The 16,874-nt window shown below is 44.1% G+C and overlaps 1 protein-coding gene across 6 annotated transcripts in view; it reads left to right on the top strand.

Moving 5' to 3' along the window:
* Positions 1-16,874, top strand: part of chd6 (chromodomain helicase DNA binding protein 6) — a 124,995-nt gene that overhangs the window by 37,762 nt on the left and 70,359 nt on the right. For all 6 annotated transcript variants that reach the window (XM_029776465.1, XM_029776464.1, XM_029776461.1 and 3 more), the window contains exons 3-11: positions 8,061-8,644; positions 9,369-9,528; positions 9,880-10,029; positions 10,773-10,838; positions 12,765-12,823; positions 13,189-13,306; positions 13,508-13,594; positions 13,798-13,932; positions 14,341-14,462. In XM_029776465.1, coding sequence (XP_029632325.1) covers positions 8,061-8,644; positions 9,369-9,528; positions 9,880-10,029; positions 10,773-10,838; positions 12,765-12,823; positions 13,189-13,306; positions 13,508-13,594; positions 13,798-13,932; positions 14,341-14,462 — 1,481 coding nt within the window. The remainder of the gene's footprint in view (positions 1-8,060; positions 8,645-9,368; positions 9,529-9,879; positions 10,030-10,772; positions 10,839-12,764; positions 12,824-13,188; positions 13,307-13,507; positions 13,595-13,797; positions 13,933-14,340; positions 14,463-16,874) is intronic.

Genomic DNA, 16,874 nt, shown 5'->3' with positions numbered 1-16,874 from the left:
CTCTGGATTTCCGTTAGGATGGAACAGAAAATATGGCGCTGTACAATAGGAGTAGGCTACAGTACTTGGCTATTTAGCTAAAGAATCCCCATGTTGTGCGGGCACGTGGGAGACGGGTTCAATTCCCCGATGGGGAGGAAGAAGTAGGCTGTCCTTTTTTAAATAAGAATTTGTTCTTAACTTACTTGCCTAGTTAAATAAAGGTTACACTAAGAGCTTAACATTTCTACACCATAATTGTAGTCTAACCAATACCCGAACAGAGATTCAGTCAAAATAAAACATCTCATTGATTTATCAAGACCAGTGCTTGTCTCAGAGCAGTGCAAAACTTTGTAGGCTATTGCTTCAAATCCTATTGCTTCTAACTTCAATATGATCTTAAAAGTGGCGTAGGTCTTATTTAAACAGCACATTACTCAACACTAGTGAGATTCATGTCGGTTACGGTAGGCCTACAGTTTATCAAAAAATATGACATGACTCTCCTCCAATAATTACATATAGAGGATTGGATTATTGGAGGATTCTAAATACAAACCAAAAGCCGCCTCATGAGTCTCCCGGTGGTGGCCGGCACAGGTATCTGTAGCAACTCATTTTGCATTGCTATGCAGTGACTTAGACAGCTGTGCCACTGGGGAGGCCCCATCCACAAAGTATCAAAGTACAGAGAATCTCCAAAATGGCCTCAAAAACCTATTTCATTTTTTTTTAAACGAAAGTGAGCGATTTGTAATCTGAATAAAGGCCAAAATAATATTTGTGAAGGCCAAAACATTTATTTCTGTTTTTAGAGGGAGAGAAATGCTGGGCCAATTGTGCGCCACCCTATAGGACTCCCAATCACGGTCGATGTGATGCATAATAGGGGAGACAGCTGGAGAACTGCAAGGCAATCCCATTGTGCGCCACTCGGGAGCCATTACCAATATATACTGCTCAAAAAAATAAAGGGAACACTTAAACAACACATCCTAGATCTGAATGAAAGAAATAATCTTATTAAATACTTTTTTCTTTACATAGTTGAATGTGCTGACAACAAAATCACACAAAAATAATAAATGGAAATCCAATTTATCAACCCATGGAGGAATGGATTTGGAGTCACACTCAAAATTAAAGTGGAAAACCACACTACAGGCTGATCCAACTTTGATGTAATGTCCTTAAAACAAGTCAAAATGAGGCTCAGTTGTGTGTGTGTGTGTGGCCTCCACGTGCCTGTATGACCTCCCTACAATGCCTGGGCATGCTCCTGATGAGGTGGCGGATGGTCTCCTGAGGGATCTCCTCCCAGACCTGGACTAAAGCATCCGCCAACTCCTGGACAGTCTGTGGTGCAACGTGGCGTTGGTGGATGGAACGAGACATGATGTCCCAGATGTGCTCAATTGGATTCAGGTCTGGGGAACGGGCGGGCCAGTCCATAGCATCAATGCCTTCCTCTTGCAGGAACTGCTGACACACTCCAGCCACATGAGGTCTAGCATTGTCTTGCATTAGGAGGAACCCAGGGCCAACCGCACCAGCATATGGTCTCACAAGGGGTCTGAGGATCTCATCTCGGTACCTAATGGCAGTCAGGCTACCTCTGGCGATCACATGGAGGGCTGTGCGGCACCCCAAAGAAATGCCACCCCACACCATGACTGACCCACCACCAAACCGGTCATGCTGGAGGATGTTGCAGGCAGCAGAATGTTCTCCACGGCGTCTCCAGACTCGGTCACGTCTGTCACGTGCTCAGTGTGAACCTGCTTTCATCTGTGAAGAGCACAGGGCGCCAGTGGTGAATTTGCCCATCTTGGTGTTCTCTGGCAAATGCCAAACGTCCTGCACGGTGTTGGGCTGTAAGCACAACCCCCACCTGTGGACGTCGGGCCCTCATACCACCCTCATGGAGTCTGTTTCTGACCGTTTGAGCAGACACATGCACATTTGTGGCCTGCTGGAGGTCATTTTGCAGGGCTCTGGCAGTGCTTCTCTTGCTCCTCCTTGCACAAAGGCGGAGGTAGCGGTCCTGCTGCTGGGTTGTTGCCCTCCTACGGCCTCCTCCACGTCTCCTGATGTACTGGCCTGTCTCCTGGTAGCGCCTGCATGCTCTGGACACTACGCTGACAGACACAGCAAACCTTCTTGCCACAGCTCGCATTGATGTGCCATCCTGAATGAGCTGCACTACCTGAGCCACTTGTGTGGGTTGTAGACTCCGTCTCATGCTACCACTAGAGTGAACGCACCGCCAGCATTCAAAAGTGACCAAACATCAGCCAGGAAGCATAGGAACTGAGAAGTGGTCTGTTGTCCCCACCTGCAGAACCACTCCTTTATTGGGGGTGTCTTGCTAATTGCCTATAATTTCCACCTGTTGTCTATTCCATTTGCACAACAGCATGTGAAATGTATTGTCAATCAGTGTTGCTTCCTAAGTGGACAGTTTAATTTCACAGAAGTGTGATTGACTTGGAGTTACATTGTGTTGTTTAAGTGTTCCCTTTATTTTTTTGAGCAGTGTATATTGTCCTGCTAATAACAAGGTTAATAATATATCTGAGAATATCCAAGGGGCTTTTATATAATTCTAAATTAATAATCGCTTTGTTTAAAAATAATATTTTGGAGATTTTGATTTTTTGTACAACGTGATCGGTCGGGAGTGGGCTACACTACTACAGTAAGAGTAAAATAATAAAAACCTTATGGTAGCAACAGGTTTAGTAAGTAATACTGAAGTCGAACACAATTATCAGTTTCTGTTTAGGTTTATGTCGCCCATTCATTGTTAGTTAGAGACACAGTAGACCCAAAAGCATAATCAGTGCTCTAACTCCCCCTTGCGCTGGTCTGGAGCAATGAAGTGGTGACACAGGGTACCGTACTAAATCACAAATTACCTCTAAGTACCGCAGCATAGTCGCAAAACATTTAGAGGAGCAACCACTGTACCATGGTATGTTTTCATGTTCATTTATGACTTTCTGTCTAGGCTATATGAATTGTAGAAAACCCTTACAGTGCTCCTGGGCATTTTCTCTCCACTCTCTCTAACTCACAAACTCTGGGACACCTTTTCACTTTGCAGAGGAAGGGTAACAATTTTTTATTTTTTTTAGTACCCTTTCCCAGATCTGTGCCTCGACACAATCCTGTCTCGGCGCTCTACTGACAATTCCTTCGAGCTCATGGCTTGGTTTTTGCTCTGACATGCACTGTCAACTGTGGGACCTTTTATATAGACAGGTGTGTGCCTTTCCAAATCATGTCCAATCAATTGAATTTACCACAGGTGGACGGGTGGACAATCAAGTTGTAGAAACATGTCAAGGAAGATCAATGGAAACAGGATGCACCTGAGCTCAATTTTGAGTCTCATAGCAAAGGGTCTGAATACTTGTAATTTCAGTTTTTTATTTTTAAATTTGCAAAAATATCTAAACCTGTTTACACTTTGTCATCATGGGGTATTGTGTGTAGAATCATTATTTAATACATTTTAGAATAAGGCTCTAATGCAACAAAATGTGGAGGGGTCTGAATATTTTCCGAATGCACTGTATCAGGAGTTCACTAGCTATAGAATGAAGCACATGCAACCTTTACCTTCGATTAATTTCTTTCCAACTCTTTCTTTCCCCTCCTTGCCTCTTTTGACCTCACACTCACAAGGCAGGCAATACACTTGACCTCATCTTTACTACAGGCTGTTCGCCTACTAATCTCACTACAACCCCCATCCAGGTCTCTGATCACTTTGTTTCCTTTTCTGACTGCCTCTAGCTACTCAGCCTCTATCCAGATGGCCATGCACCATTGCAATCTTCGCTGTTTCTCTCCCACTATTCTCTCCTCTTCCATCTTTTGTCTCCCGTCTGCTATATCCTTCTGCCTCTTCGACCTTACTCTCCTTCCTTTCCGGATCCTATGACTCGCACTGTCCCCTTTCCTCCCGGACGGCTACACTCTCCCCTCCTGGCTGAGTGACTGACTGTGAGTTTACAGAACAGGGCTACGGGCAGCTGAGTGAAAATTGAGAAGAACTAAACTTCCAGAGGACCTATCAACCTTTCACTCCCTCTTCTCTACCTCTGTATGCACTGCTAAAGCCACTTTCTATCACTCTAAATTTCAAGCTTCTGCCTTCAAACCTAGGAAACTTTTCTTCCTTCTCCCTCCTTAATCCTCTACCCCCTCCCTCCTCCCTTTCTGCGGAAGACTTTGTTAACCACTTTGAAAAGAAGGTTGACGACATCCTTTCCTCATTCACTCAGCCTATTGAGTCCATTTGTCCCATTCACACAGAACTATCCTACGCCTTGACCTCTTTCTCCCCTCTCTCTCCAGATCCTGCTACTAGTGAGGTCTGGACACCTGACAACTTGCCCGCTCGACCCCGTCCCCTTCTCCCTTTTCCAGACCATCTCTGGAGACCTTTTCCCAATCCTTACTTCCCTCAACAACTCATCCCTGACAACTGGCTGCGTCCCCTCTGACTTCAAAATGGCCAGAGTTGCTCCCCTTCTCAAGAAACCAACACTCGACCCCTCTGACATAAAAAACTACAGACCAGTATCCGTTCGTTATTTTCTTACCAAAAAACGTGACACGTGCTGTCTGACCAACTCTCTCACTCAGAACGATCTTCTTGAACCTAAGCAGTCAGGTTTCAAGACGGGTCACTCAACCGAGACTGCTCTTCTCTGTGTGTCGGAGGCTCTCCGCACTGCCAAAGCTGACTCTCTCCTCTGTTCTCATCCTCCTAGATCTATCTTCTGCCTTCAACACCGTGAACCATCAGATCCTCCTCTCCACCCTCTCAGGGCTGGACGTCTCAGGCTCTGTACACTCTTGGATTGCATCCTGCCTGGCAGGCCGCTCCTACCAGGTGACATGGAGAGGATCTGTGTCTGCACCTCGTACTCTCACTACTGGTGTCCCCTAGGGCTCGGTTCTAAGCCCTCTCCTCTTTTCTCTATACACCAAGTCAATCTGCTCCATCATATTCTCGCATGGTCTCGCCTATCATTGCTATGCGGACGACACTCAACTTCTTTTCTCCTTCCCTCCTGCGTGCCTGGCAGATATCTCAGCTTGGATGTCGACCCTCAAGCTCAACCTCAACAAGATGGAGCTGCTCTTCCTCCCTGGGAAGGCCTGCCCGATCCAAGACCTCTCCATCACGATTGACAACTCCATGGTGTCCCCCTCCCAGAGTGCAAAGAACCTTGGCCTGACCCTGGAAAACACCCTGTCGTTCTCTGAAAACATCATAGCATTGACTCGCTCCTGCAGGCTCATTCTCTACAACATCTGTAGAGTACGACCCTACTTCACACAGGAAGCGGCGCAGGTCCTAATCCAGGTACTTGTCCTCTCCCGTCTGGACTACTGCAACTCGCTGTAGACTGGGCTCCCCGCTTGTGCCATCAAACCCCTGTAACTTAGGCTGCAGCCTGCCTGGTGTTCATCTTTCCAAAGTTCTCCCATGTCACCCCGCTCCTCTGTACACTCCGCTGGCTTCCAGTCTCGCGTCCACTACAAGACCATGGTACTTGCCTACGGAGCAGCAAGAGGTCCTGCCCCTCCCCACCTTCAGGCTATGCTGAAACCAAACACCCTAACCAGAGTGCCCCATTATGCCACCTCTGATCTCATGACTTTTTTCCTTACTAGATCTGGCTTTGATGATAGCTACTTTATTGAGTAACAATTTACATAATATGACTGTGATATGTGTTGTCCCACTTAGCCATCGTAAGATTAATGCACTAACTGTAAGTCGCTCTGGATAAGAGTGTCTGCTAAATTACTAAAATGTAATATAGTTTTATATGCTATTGCCTACTGCTATGGCCTAGCCTTATAGCAGACCCTGTTCATACTGTATAGCTTACTGTGTTTTACTACCACCAGGTACTGCTAATGTCTATACATATTGTATACTATGCTAGTTCACTGCTAATGTACATGGTGTACATGATTATGTACATGTACATGATTATGGTGCTACGTCCTGCTCGCAAGCCCAGTGCTATTAGTCGCTACATGCTAATCCGTAGTCATTTATATTTTGTACATTACAGCTATAACTGTTACATAGCGGTGCTATTACTGTTAGCATGTGCTACATGCCTCATTGCTATTAGCCTTTGCTGATGTGTAATAGATTCCCTGTTCTATTCCATTACAGAAAACCACGTCACTTTCATCTATTCCATTAGTCTACTTCCTATTGCCGTGTGTGTATGTGTCTGTTTGTTGTGTGGTGATAAATGTGTGTTCTGTACATCTGTCTCCTACTGGTCATTCACCCTTCTAACCCGAGGGCCCAGGTCGATTTGTCCCTATAATTTAAACTTTTGAGACCTCCACTATTTGGTGGCACTCTTTTACATGAATGCTGAACCTGTGTGTTTTCCATCTCACAATCCTAAGAGCTCCATTCAAGGTGTGTGTGTGGAATTTGACTATCTGACCAAGGCTATGTCCTAATGACAGTGGTTGGCCTTTTACATTTATATTTTTTTAAAACATTTTAGTCATTTCCCGTACTGGTCCCCCGTGGGAATCGAACCCACAACCCTGGCGTTGCAAACACCATGCTCTACCAACTGAGCCACACGGGACCTTTTCTCTTTCAATGGTTCAACCAAGCCTGAAGACTGGAAAAAGCAGCTGTTGACCGATGCAGGCTATCGGGTAGCGTCTGTCCAATCAAATGCTAAACGGAGGAAATGCCAAATAGTCCCGCGAGCTGGCAACGAAAGAGTTACCACAGAGACTGCGTGTTTACGTTGCTGCTTCCCACAGCTTGGTACAGACCCTGTTTCCGTGGCAACAGCCCTGATTCCAACTGGCGCTTGGGAGTCTGTTTCATTGACATTATCCTCATACCTGCATGAGGCAGGCTGCAAATAAACGCCGCATGGCAGAAATTGCATGTCTAAGTCGTCCCATATACCCCTCCACATGTGCTCTGCCTTGGTTTATAAATAACATGTTGCTCAAAATGGGCCCGCGACGATATTAGCCCATATCACATGAATCGTGCCATATCTGCCTTCTCTACACACAATTCTCTGCTGGAAGTGATTCAGTGCTCATGGGTACAATTGGTGATGCTATAAGAACATATTGTTGCTATATGAAAACCAAGGACTTCTCTCTGACCTTATGTGTCCTTGAGTTTTAATGAGTTCTGGGTCTACTTTTGTAGCTGTAAAAGTACACTTCTTGGCATGAGTCTTGAATAAAGTTATGGTTTCATGTGCTCATAATTCTGTAACAATATTAACACAAAAGCATTAAGGAACAGATTTAGTCAAATTGGGTCAGACTCCGACACCCTGGTGATGCATGCCGATTTCACCTGTGTGTTTGACCTTCACTAATGGATTGATTCAGCTCGTGTACAGATGGCTATGCATGCCAAAATCATGTTTAATATCTGGACACCCCATAACAAATAATGCCCCCCCCCACCCACAACGTCAGGGTTGTGCACATCTTTACTATATCACAGAATCGGTAGACCAGCGCGGGCCCTCTTGACTGACATCTTTCATTTCAAGGGCTAGTCATAATGTGTCATGGGAAGGGTATAGATTTTATTTCTCCGTATAATTAACTGCATTATGACAGCCCAGCTGTGCATTTGAGGAAGGGAGAGGGGAACATGGAAATGCAGAGGATTGAAGAAATTCAGAACCGTAAAGGAATTCTGAGAATGGCATAAAATATTTCAGAGGATTTGCAGGCTTTGGGGTTTTAACCTCTAATTTGATACATAAACATTTGTCATGTGCCAAATTTTACTGAGAAAGACTACCCTTAAAGAAAGCCCAGTGGTAAAATCCTAGACATTTCTGGTGATTTAGTTATTTTCTAAAGCCATTGTGTAATGATTCTGAACAATGACTGGATTTGCATTTGCAGTAAGCCCACAGTTCTGTGTTTACTCTCATTATGAGTGGAAGATAGAGGCATGACACCCATTTTATTATTTTATCTAGCGTATTTTCATTGAGTCATTAACACATCTTCTTGTTTTCTTCCAGATGTCTACCATCCACTTACTAAAGCACACTCCAGCTACAGCAGCCTCTACTGCCACTGACCAAAATGCACAAACTCAATTTCCCAGCGGACCTTTAGGCTCCAAGGACCAGATCAGGGTCCTAGGAGGTGGGCAGGTCAATCACTGCATGTCCCACGCCAAGCACCCCAGGATGGGTGAGGCGGGCACTAGTTCAGGCAGCCTCAGCCCCTGCGCCCCCTCGTCACCCCTCAATAGCGAGGAGGATGATGGAGGGGGCGGGTGGCGGGCGAAGAAGAAACGAAAGAAAAAAGACAAAAAGGGCGAGCCTGGTGCCGCCTGGCAGCACAAGGGCTCGGATAAGGACAACAAACCAAAGAAAAAGAGGCAGCAGAAAGAAGGGAAGGAGCTGCTGCCATGCAAGTCTAAGGCGCCCATGAAGTTGGAGGTCAAGGTGAAGGAGGGGAAGTCACCGAAAGAGGCACCAAAAGAGGTGAAGAGAGGGAGGAAACCCAAGGTCCAGGTGCAGGCCCCGCCCCTGGTCAAGCCCCCCGCAAAATGCAAGAGCGCCCCATCTCCTCCGAGGCAGAGGGGCCGCAAACCCAGGTGAGGGGCTTTTTACCACTAGTGCTTTCACTCGATTGACTCGATTTCACTCGGTTTCTCGATTGATGGGTCACAACCAGGTTCTCTTGGGTGGGTTACGGTTAAAGACTTGGTTGTATTTAGTTAGAGACATGTTTTTTCTAGTGGGGCGTAATACAATTAAATTAATTTAGGTGGGTTATAACTCAATGTTTGGAAGTCAGACTCACTGCTGTAACTCTGCTTCAACTCCTCTCAGTTTGAGAGATTGGATTTTTCCCAAAGGGGAGATTTTTCCAGGTTGTACCATGTCCTTGAACCTTTAGGTGATGTAGTCGTGGGAGTTAATATTTGTCCGGTGCTAATATTTAGCAAAATTCTGTGGTCTGGTTGGAATTTCCGCAGCAGAGTAGGGGGCATTTTCCTAATCACTCTGCAGGATGGACGGATTTGAGATATGAATACTGTGGGTAACTTTTTTAAAACCTATGCACTCTTATCTACACTCCAAAAAAAACATAACCAAGAAAAGAAAATGTCTCACTCATCCAGCTGTGGGTATTCTCTGCTAGTATAGCTGCTGAGATGTGAGGAGGTAAGGCGTTAAACACACATTGCAGGCATGACCCACTGGTCAGTTGAGTACGGATTACAAACACTCCCTAGTTCCAACCATAGAAATACAATTACTAGAATAGACATTCTCTAGTATTTATATGGTGCCAACCCTGCTGTGCCTCTACAGAGAGCAAGTCCTACAAGGGCCAGTACCAGTGGAGAAGAAGAAAAAGGGCAAGAGGAAAAGCGTGGCTGTCCTCCAGGAGGCTGGAGAGAGCGACGACGCGGCCTCCCTGTCCACGCTGGTCGTGGGGGGAGAGGAGAGCATCGACCCCCTTGACAACACTGTGAGGAACTGACTAACAGCATGAGGGCTGGGGGAAGGGCAGGATAGGCTGAGTGACACTTGCTTCTCTAAAACCTCACTATTACAATGTTTTTATGTAGTAGTGTACATTAGTATAGCTGTGTGTGTATAATTTGTGTAGCCTATACTATATTCTTACATTTTCAGTTTACTTGAAAGCGGTGGTTTGTTTAACACCACAATCTACGTACTTATCATGCTGACACTCCCCAAGTAACATATTTTATCAGTATACAGTATTTATCTACGTACAGTAGCTATTGCTTGAATCGATTACACTAAGTTAACCCAAGCCACCCCTCAACCCCCTTCTATATTTTTTCTCTGGTAGAAGCGTCGCTCAGGGCGACAAGTGAAGCGCAGAAAGTACAACGAGGACCTGGACTTCAAGGTGGTAGATGATGACGGGGAGACCATCGCTGTGCTGGGGACAGGCCGCATCCCTGCCCTCAACGCTGCCACTCTCGCCTGGCAGGCTGAGGTAGCAATCTTGTTCTTTGTCTTTGGCCATGTCTGAATACTCATACTATCATCCAAATAGGCCTTTTGGGTATGCAAAAAAGGTTTTATGTTAAATTTTGAAAAACGAATTTAGACTTTTCATGTAGTATGAATTCGTTGCACTATCGAGGAAGAGAATTGTCTTTTCAGACACACATGTTTGACAACAGCTGATTATGTCATACTAATTTAGACTTTTCATCTAGTATGAGTTTGCTGCACTATTGACGAAGAGAATCATCTTTTGACAACAGCTGATTATCAGATAAGAGAACGAGATGTACCAAAATGAATGAATGGAGGGGAACAACCCAATTGCGCATTAGATGATGACTTCTCATTGTGGATGGCTGTATGTTTGTTGCTTTTTGCAGTGGTTCTTAAACCAGTCCTAAGGGACGCCCAGCCATTCCATGTATTTGATCTATTCCAGAGCTAGCACACCTGATTCAACTTGCCAACTAATCATCAAGCCCTTGAGGTAGTTCAGGGGGTCCTGAGGAGAGGTTTGAGAACTAGTAGCTTACTCCATACGATTTTACTAAATAGTATTTTTTTAGTATGGTTTATACATTTAGTAAGTAGTTGGCTGCATAGATTTTGGACACAGCCACAGTCTCTCCTCTCCCCCTCTCTCTGCTGTGCCCAACTTCTGTCCCCCTCAGTAAGGCCAAACACACTCTTACCCTGCGTAAGTAATCCCCTCTCTCCCCTCCGTCACAGGAGCCCCCTGAAGATGAGGCAAACATCATTGAGAAAATCCTGTCGGTTCGAACTGCAAAGAAAGAGGTACACCGCCCAACACGCACACGTTTCCCCTATAATTATTTTCAGCAGTGGATGCTGAGATTTATTTTGTTGAACAACTGAAAGTCACTTCTGGTGACTTAAACTGGAGTAGAATGTATTTTTTAAATTTTTTTATCTTCCTTTGAAACTCTTCTGAAAATCGTGAACAGTTTAATTGTATCTCTTGAGCTCAATGACATCACCAGCCAGGTAATCTGTATATTAACCCAAAAAACTATTTAGCTAGCGTAACTTTACTGTTTCTTAGCTAACAATTATTACATACATCTATTAATAAGGTTAGCTACACTTGCAGGATTACAAGCTAGCTAGCTAGCTACCTTGGAGGCTTCTCGGATGATCTGATGAGAATCTGAGGAAGCCATGTGACTTGTCTCTCGGATCTTTAGCAAAGGTCTCGGCAAAATAAATATATATTCTATACCAGTTAACAGTTTGGACACCTACTCATTCAAGTGTTTTTCTTTATTTTGACAATTTTCTACATTGTAGAATAATAGTGAAGACATCAAAACTATGAAATAACACATGGAATCATGTAGTAACCAAAAAAGTGTTAAACAAATCAAAATATATTTTGTTTGAGATTCTTCAAAGAAGCCACCCATTTCAGCTCTGCACACTCTTGGCATTTTCTCAACCAGCTTCGAGGTAGTCACCTGGAATGCATTTGAATTAACAGGTGTGCCTTGTTAAAAGTTCATTTGTGGAATTTCTTTCCTCCTTAATGCGTTTGAGCCAATTAGTTACTTTAAAACATGAAGGTCAGTCAATGTGCAGTCGCAAAAAACCATCAAGCGCTATGATGAAACTGGCTCTCATGAGGACCGCCACAGAAAAAGAAGATCCAGACGTATCTCTGCTGTAGAGGATAAGTTCATTGGAGTTACCAGCCTCAGAAATTGAAGCCCAAATAAATGCAGAGTTCAAGTAACAGACACATCTCAACATCAGCTGTTCAAAGGAGACTGTGTGAATCAGGCATTCATGGTCGAATTTCTGCTAAGAAACCTCTACTAAAGGACACCAATAAGAAGAAGAGACTTGCTTGGGCCAAGAAACGCAAGCAATGGATATTAGACCAGTGGAAGTCTGTCTTTGGTCTGATTAATCCAAATTTCAGATTTTTGGTTCATACCGCAGTGTCTTTGTGAGATGCAGAGTAGGTGAACGGATGATCTCCACATGTGTGGTTCCCACCGTGAAGAATGGAGGTGGCGTGATGGTCTGGGGTGCTTTGCTGGTGACACTGTCGTGATTTAAGGCACACTTAACCAGCAAGGCTACCACAGCATTCTGCAGCGATACTCCATCCCATCTGGTTTGCTCTTAGTGGGACTATCATTTTTTTTAACAGGACAATGACCCAACACACCTCCAGGCGGTGTAAGGGCTATTCAACCAATAAGGGGAGAGGTGCATCAGATGACCTGGCCTGTACAATCACCCGACCTCAACCCAATTGAGAGTGAAGGAAAAGCAGCCAACAAGTGCTCAGCATATGTGGGAACTCCTTCAAGACTGTTGGAAAAGCATTCCTCATGAAGCTGGTTGAGAGCATGCTGAGAGTGTGCAAAGGGTGGCTACTTTGAAGAATCTAAAATATATTTTGATTTAACACTTTATTGGTTACTTCATGATTCCATATGTGTTATTTCATAGTTTTGATGTCTTCACTATTATTCTACAATGTAGAAAATTGCAAAAATAAAGAAAAACCCTTGAATGAGTAGGTGTGTCCAAACTTTTGACTGGTACTGTGTGTGTGTGTGTGTGTGTGTGTGTGTATTTGTGTATTTGTGTGTATCACACTCTAACAACAAGGTGTCTGTGGATTAGCAACATGTTTGTATACTTTATTTGATGTTTTAGTTTTTCTCTAGTTCTTTTCTCTTTTCTTTCCAGGCATCCCCTGAGGAGACACCTGAGGAGTCAGAGGAGTTCTATGTCAAGTACAGAAATTTGTAAGTGTGCTTAGCAAGGTGGAAGGCCACAGTGACAGTGATTATCTGATAACAGACATTCTGTAGCATCAAATAGTCCCAATTCCTTTGAAGAATTCTTTGTGTATGACACATTATGATGATATAGCTCTCGAGAGGTTTTCAATGCTACGCCCAGTCAAAAGGAGGATTTTCTCATATTTATCTATGTTATACGATGTATTTCCATGTTCTTAAAACCGCACATGTTGTTAAAATACTATGGCCTGTGGGATTGCTTCTTAAATGGTGGGATTAGTTTAATTTAGTGCATTGTGTACACACTACTTGAGATGCTTTTCCCCTTGAATATATAATTTGAACCCCCCTTTTACTCTTGCTCACAGCTCCTACCTGCATTGTAAATGGGCAACTTTAGAGGATTTGGAGAAGGACCCTCGCATACACCAAAAAATCAAGCGCTTCAGGACTAAGCAGGCCCAAATGAAGCACATATTTGTTGAGGTGAGCCTACTCGCATCTCACATTTTTCTGAATTTTTGGGGGATATTTTATGTTTGTATATAAAAATGTACTGTTGGCTACTCTGTGATAGTGTTTTTTATTTGTAGTGGTGTACATTTTGTACTTTGCATAACATTTATAGCTATGTAAAGTATCACATGAAACACATTTATATTGATTAACGTCTACTCCTCCATGTAGCCTGATGAAGACCTCTTTAACCCTGACTACATAGAAGTGGATCGAGTTCTGGAGGTGGCCATCACTACAGATACAGAGACAGGAGAGGTGAGACAGGGAAAGCCAGTTACTCACCACCACTGACCTTTTTTATGCAAGCGTGTGTGTGTGTGTGTGTGTGTGTGTATGCGCGCGCGCATTTGCTTCATTTAGTGTATCTGACTCACTGGCTACATTCTGTATGTATCCGTGTCTGACTGACTCATTGACCGACTGTCACTCTATATCTGTGTGTGCGTGTATGTTTACAGGAGGTGACACACTACCTAGTTAAATGGTGCTCCCTGTCCTATGAGGAGGCTACATGGGAGCTTCAAGAAGACGTGGACCCGGGGAAGATTCGGGAGTTCGAGGAGATCAAGAGAATCCCTGAATACAAATTTGTGGTGAGTGTAAATAGAAAGCCCCTCCCCTGTAATCTACAGAATGTATACTTTTAAAAATATTCTGTATTATATGTGTATTGTTTTTGGTTGGTATTACTGCACTGTTGGCGGTAGAAGCACAGGCATTTCGCTGCACCTGCTATAGTATCTGCAAATCTGTACGGGACCAATAAACTTTGATTTGATTGTTTCTTTGTTTAAAAATGTAATTAACAATCAGGAATGTGTCTGAATTAGGTGTTCTGTTGTTGAAGAGTAGCTTGTGGACTATCTCTGTGTGATTGTGAGAATTGATAGTGTTCTGTGGAGGGGGGGTGCACATGTACTGGTCCATTCGACGTGTATGTGGGTGTGTGTGGTTCTTATTTGAGATGGACAGTCATCCCTGTGTGTGCGCACTCTGTGCAGGAGAGACCGCAGCCAGACAAGTGGCAGAAGCTGGACAAGTCCAAAGACTACCGAAATGGGAATCAGCTGAGAGAGTACCAGCTGGAAGGCATGAACTGGCTGCTCTTCAACTGGTACAACAGGTAGGACACCTATCCCCCTCTTCCTCCTCGAAATCTTGACATAGTCCCTGTGGGGACATGTATAGTGGACTTACTGCCTTGTCTTAAAGGGATACTTTGGGATTTTAGCTTCTCCAGAGTCAGATGAACTCATGCATACCATTTTTATGCCTCTGCATCCAGTATGATGGAAGTTAGTGGTAGTTTTGTGAGCTAATGCTAACCAGCATTAGCGCAATTACTAGAGCTGTGTTCAAATACTCATACTGACTGTAGTATTTTTGACATGCATTGAGTATGTAGTATGCCTATTGGTCATAGTGTGGATATAAATTCAGCAAAAAAAGAAACGTCCTCTCACTGTCAACTGCGTTTATTTTTAGCAACCTTAACATGTGTAAATATTTGTATGAACATAACAAGATTCAACAACTGAGACATAAACTGAACAAGTTCCACAGACATGTGACTAACAGAAATGGAATAATGTGTCCCTGAACAAAGGGGGGGTCAAAATCAAAAGTAGCAGTCAGTATCTGGTGTGGCCACCAGCTGCATTAAGTACCGCAGTGCATCTCCTCCTCATGGACTGCACCAGATTTGCCAGTTCTTGCTGTGAGATGTTACCCCACTCTTCCACCAAGGCAAGTTCCCAGACATTTCTGGGAGGAATGGCCCTAGCCCTCACCCTCCGATCTAACAGGTCCCAGGCGTGCTCAATGGGATTGAGATCCGGGCTCTTCGCTGGCCATGGCAGAACACTGACATTCCTGTCTTGCAGGAAATCACGCACAGAACGAGCAGTATGGCTGGTGGCATTGTCATGCTGGAGGGTCATGTCAGGATGAGCCTGCAGGAAGGGTACCACATGAGGGAGGAGGATGTCTTCCACAGCATTGAGATTGCCTGCAATGACAACAAGCTCAGTCCGATGATGCTGTGACACACCATGACGGACCCTCCACCTCCAAATCGATCCCGCTCCAGAGTACAGGCCTCGGTGTAGCGCTCATTCCTTCGACGATAAACGCGAATCCGACCATCACCCCTGGTGAGCCAAAACCATGACTCGTCAGTGAAGAACACTTTTTGCCAGTCCTGTCTGGTCCAGTGACGGTGGGTTTGTGCCCATAGGCAACGTTGTTGCCGGTGATGTCTGGTGAGGACCTGCCTTACAACAGGCCTACAAGCCCTCAGTCCAGCCTCTCTCAGCCTATTGCGGACAGTCTGAGCACCTATGGAGGGATTGTGCGTTCCTGGTGTAACTCGGGCAGTTGTTGTTGCCATCCTGTACCTGTCCCGCAGGTGTGATGCTCGGATGTATTGATCCTGTGCAGGTGTTGTTACACGTGGTCTGCCACTGCAAGGACGTTTGTCTGTCCGTCCTGTCTCCCTGTAGCTCTGTATTAGGCGTCTCACATTGCGGGCAATGCAATTTATTGCCCTGGCCACATCTGCAGTCCTCATGCCTCCTTGCAGCATGCCTAAGGCACGTTCACGCAGATTAGCAGGGACCCTAGGCATCTTTCTTTTGGTGTTTTTCAGAGTCAGTAGTAAGGCCTCTTTTGTGTCCTAAGTTTTCATAACTGTGACCTTAATTGCGTACTGTCTGTAAGCTGTTAGTGTCTTAACGACCGTTCCACAGGTGCATGTTCATTAATTGTTTGGTTCATTGAACAAGCATGGGAAACAGTGTTTAAACCCGTTACAATGAAGATCTGTGAAGTTTTGGATTTTTACGTATTATCTTTGAAAGACAGGGTCCTGAAAAAGGGACGTTTTCTTTTTTTTACTGAGTTTAGTTAGCATGCTAAAAGTTCCCAGATGTTGTACTAAATTCACCAAAGTACGAAGTATACAAGCAGTGGACACTGTGCTTTTCTGCAATTCTTTAAGAAAATGCTAAAATTCTTCAGAAAATGGGCATAGCTTCACAACGTTTTCAGATTTGAAGAAAAAGGCAGAAAATTCTAAATTCTAATACGTAAATTAAAAAAAACAAGAAAAAGTTGATGTCTGGTTTGCTTAATATAATTAATTTGAAAGGATTTTTACCTTTGATACTGAAGTATATTTGAGCAGTTACATTTAATTTTGATATTTAAGTGTATTTCAAACCAAATACTTTTTTATTTTATTTATGGATAGCCAGGGGCACACTCCAACACTCATCATTTACAAACAAAGCATGTGTGTTTATTGAGTCCACCAAATCAGAGGCAGTTGGGATGACCAGGGATGTTTTCTTGATAAGTTGGACCATTTTCCTGTCCTGCTAAGAATTCAAAATGTAACGAGATCTTTTGGGTGTCAGGGAGTTCATTCTTTTCTTTAGGAATGTAGTGAAGTAAAAGTAGTTCAATATAAATAGTGAAGTACAGATACCCCCAAAAATTACTTAGGTATTATTTTTACTTAAGTACTTTACACCGC

Source organism: Salmo trutta, chromosome 14 (assembly GCF_901001165.1).
Source record: "Salmo trutta chromosome 14, fSalTru1.1, whole genome shotgun sequence".
Taxonomy (NCBI): Eukaryota; Metazoa; Chordata; class Actinopteri; order Salmoniformes; family Salmonidae; genus Salmo; species Salmo trutta.
This window is presented reverse-complemented; position numbering and strand designations above follow the sequence as displayed.